This window comes from Fulmarus glacialis, unplaced genomic scaffold, assembly GCF_000690835.1.
Source record: "Fulmarus glacialis isolate BGI_N327 unplaced genomic scaffold, ASM69083v1 scaffold21135, whole genome shotgun sequence".
Lineage (NCBI taxonomy): Eukaryota > Metazoa > Chordata > Aves > Procellariiformes > Procellariidae > Fulmarus > Fulmarus glacialis.
Genome location: NW_009213894.1, coordinates 649 through 880, shown reverse-complemented (window position 1 = coordinate 880; position 232 = coordinate 649). Strand labels below are relative to the sequence as shown.

At 59.1% G+C, this 232-nt stretch overlaps 1 protein-coding gene across 1 annotated transcript in view; it reads right to left on the bottom strand.

Annotated features, from left to right (window-relative positions):
- The window catches only part of LOC104077217 (NACHT, LRR and PYD domains-containing protein 3-like), a gene marked incomplete at its 3' end in the record, with an annotated part of 4,689 nt that overhangs the window by 3,941 nt on the left and 516 nt on the right, over positions 1-232 (bottom strand). Inside the window, exon 2 of the mRNA XM_009578367.1 lies at positions 38-166. Coding sequence (XP_009576662.1) covers positions 38-166 — 129 coding nt within the window. The remainder of the gene's footprint in view (positions 1-37; positions 167-232) is intronic.

Genomic DNA, 232 nt, shown 5'->3' with positions numbered 1-232 from the left:
ATGGCCATGATCTCGTGCTCCCGTTGCTCTTCGTCACGTTGTTTGTTGACGATCACCAGCTTCGAGTACCTGGCATTCAGGCTCACGTCATCGCCCACCCGGGCATTTTGGTCCTTCATGCGGCTGTACGCCTGGCGTATGGCTCTTTTGTAATTCCTCCGGTAATCTGGAAGGGTGGGAGGCCCCCTCATGCATCTGTGGACCGCAGGGCGAGCAGCGGCAGAGCCCCCCA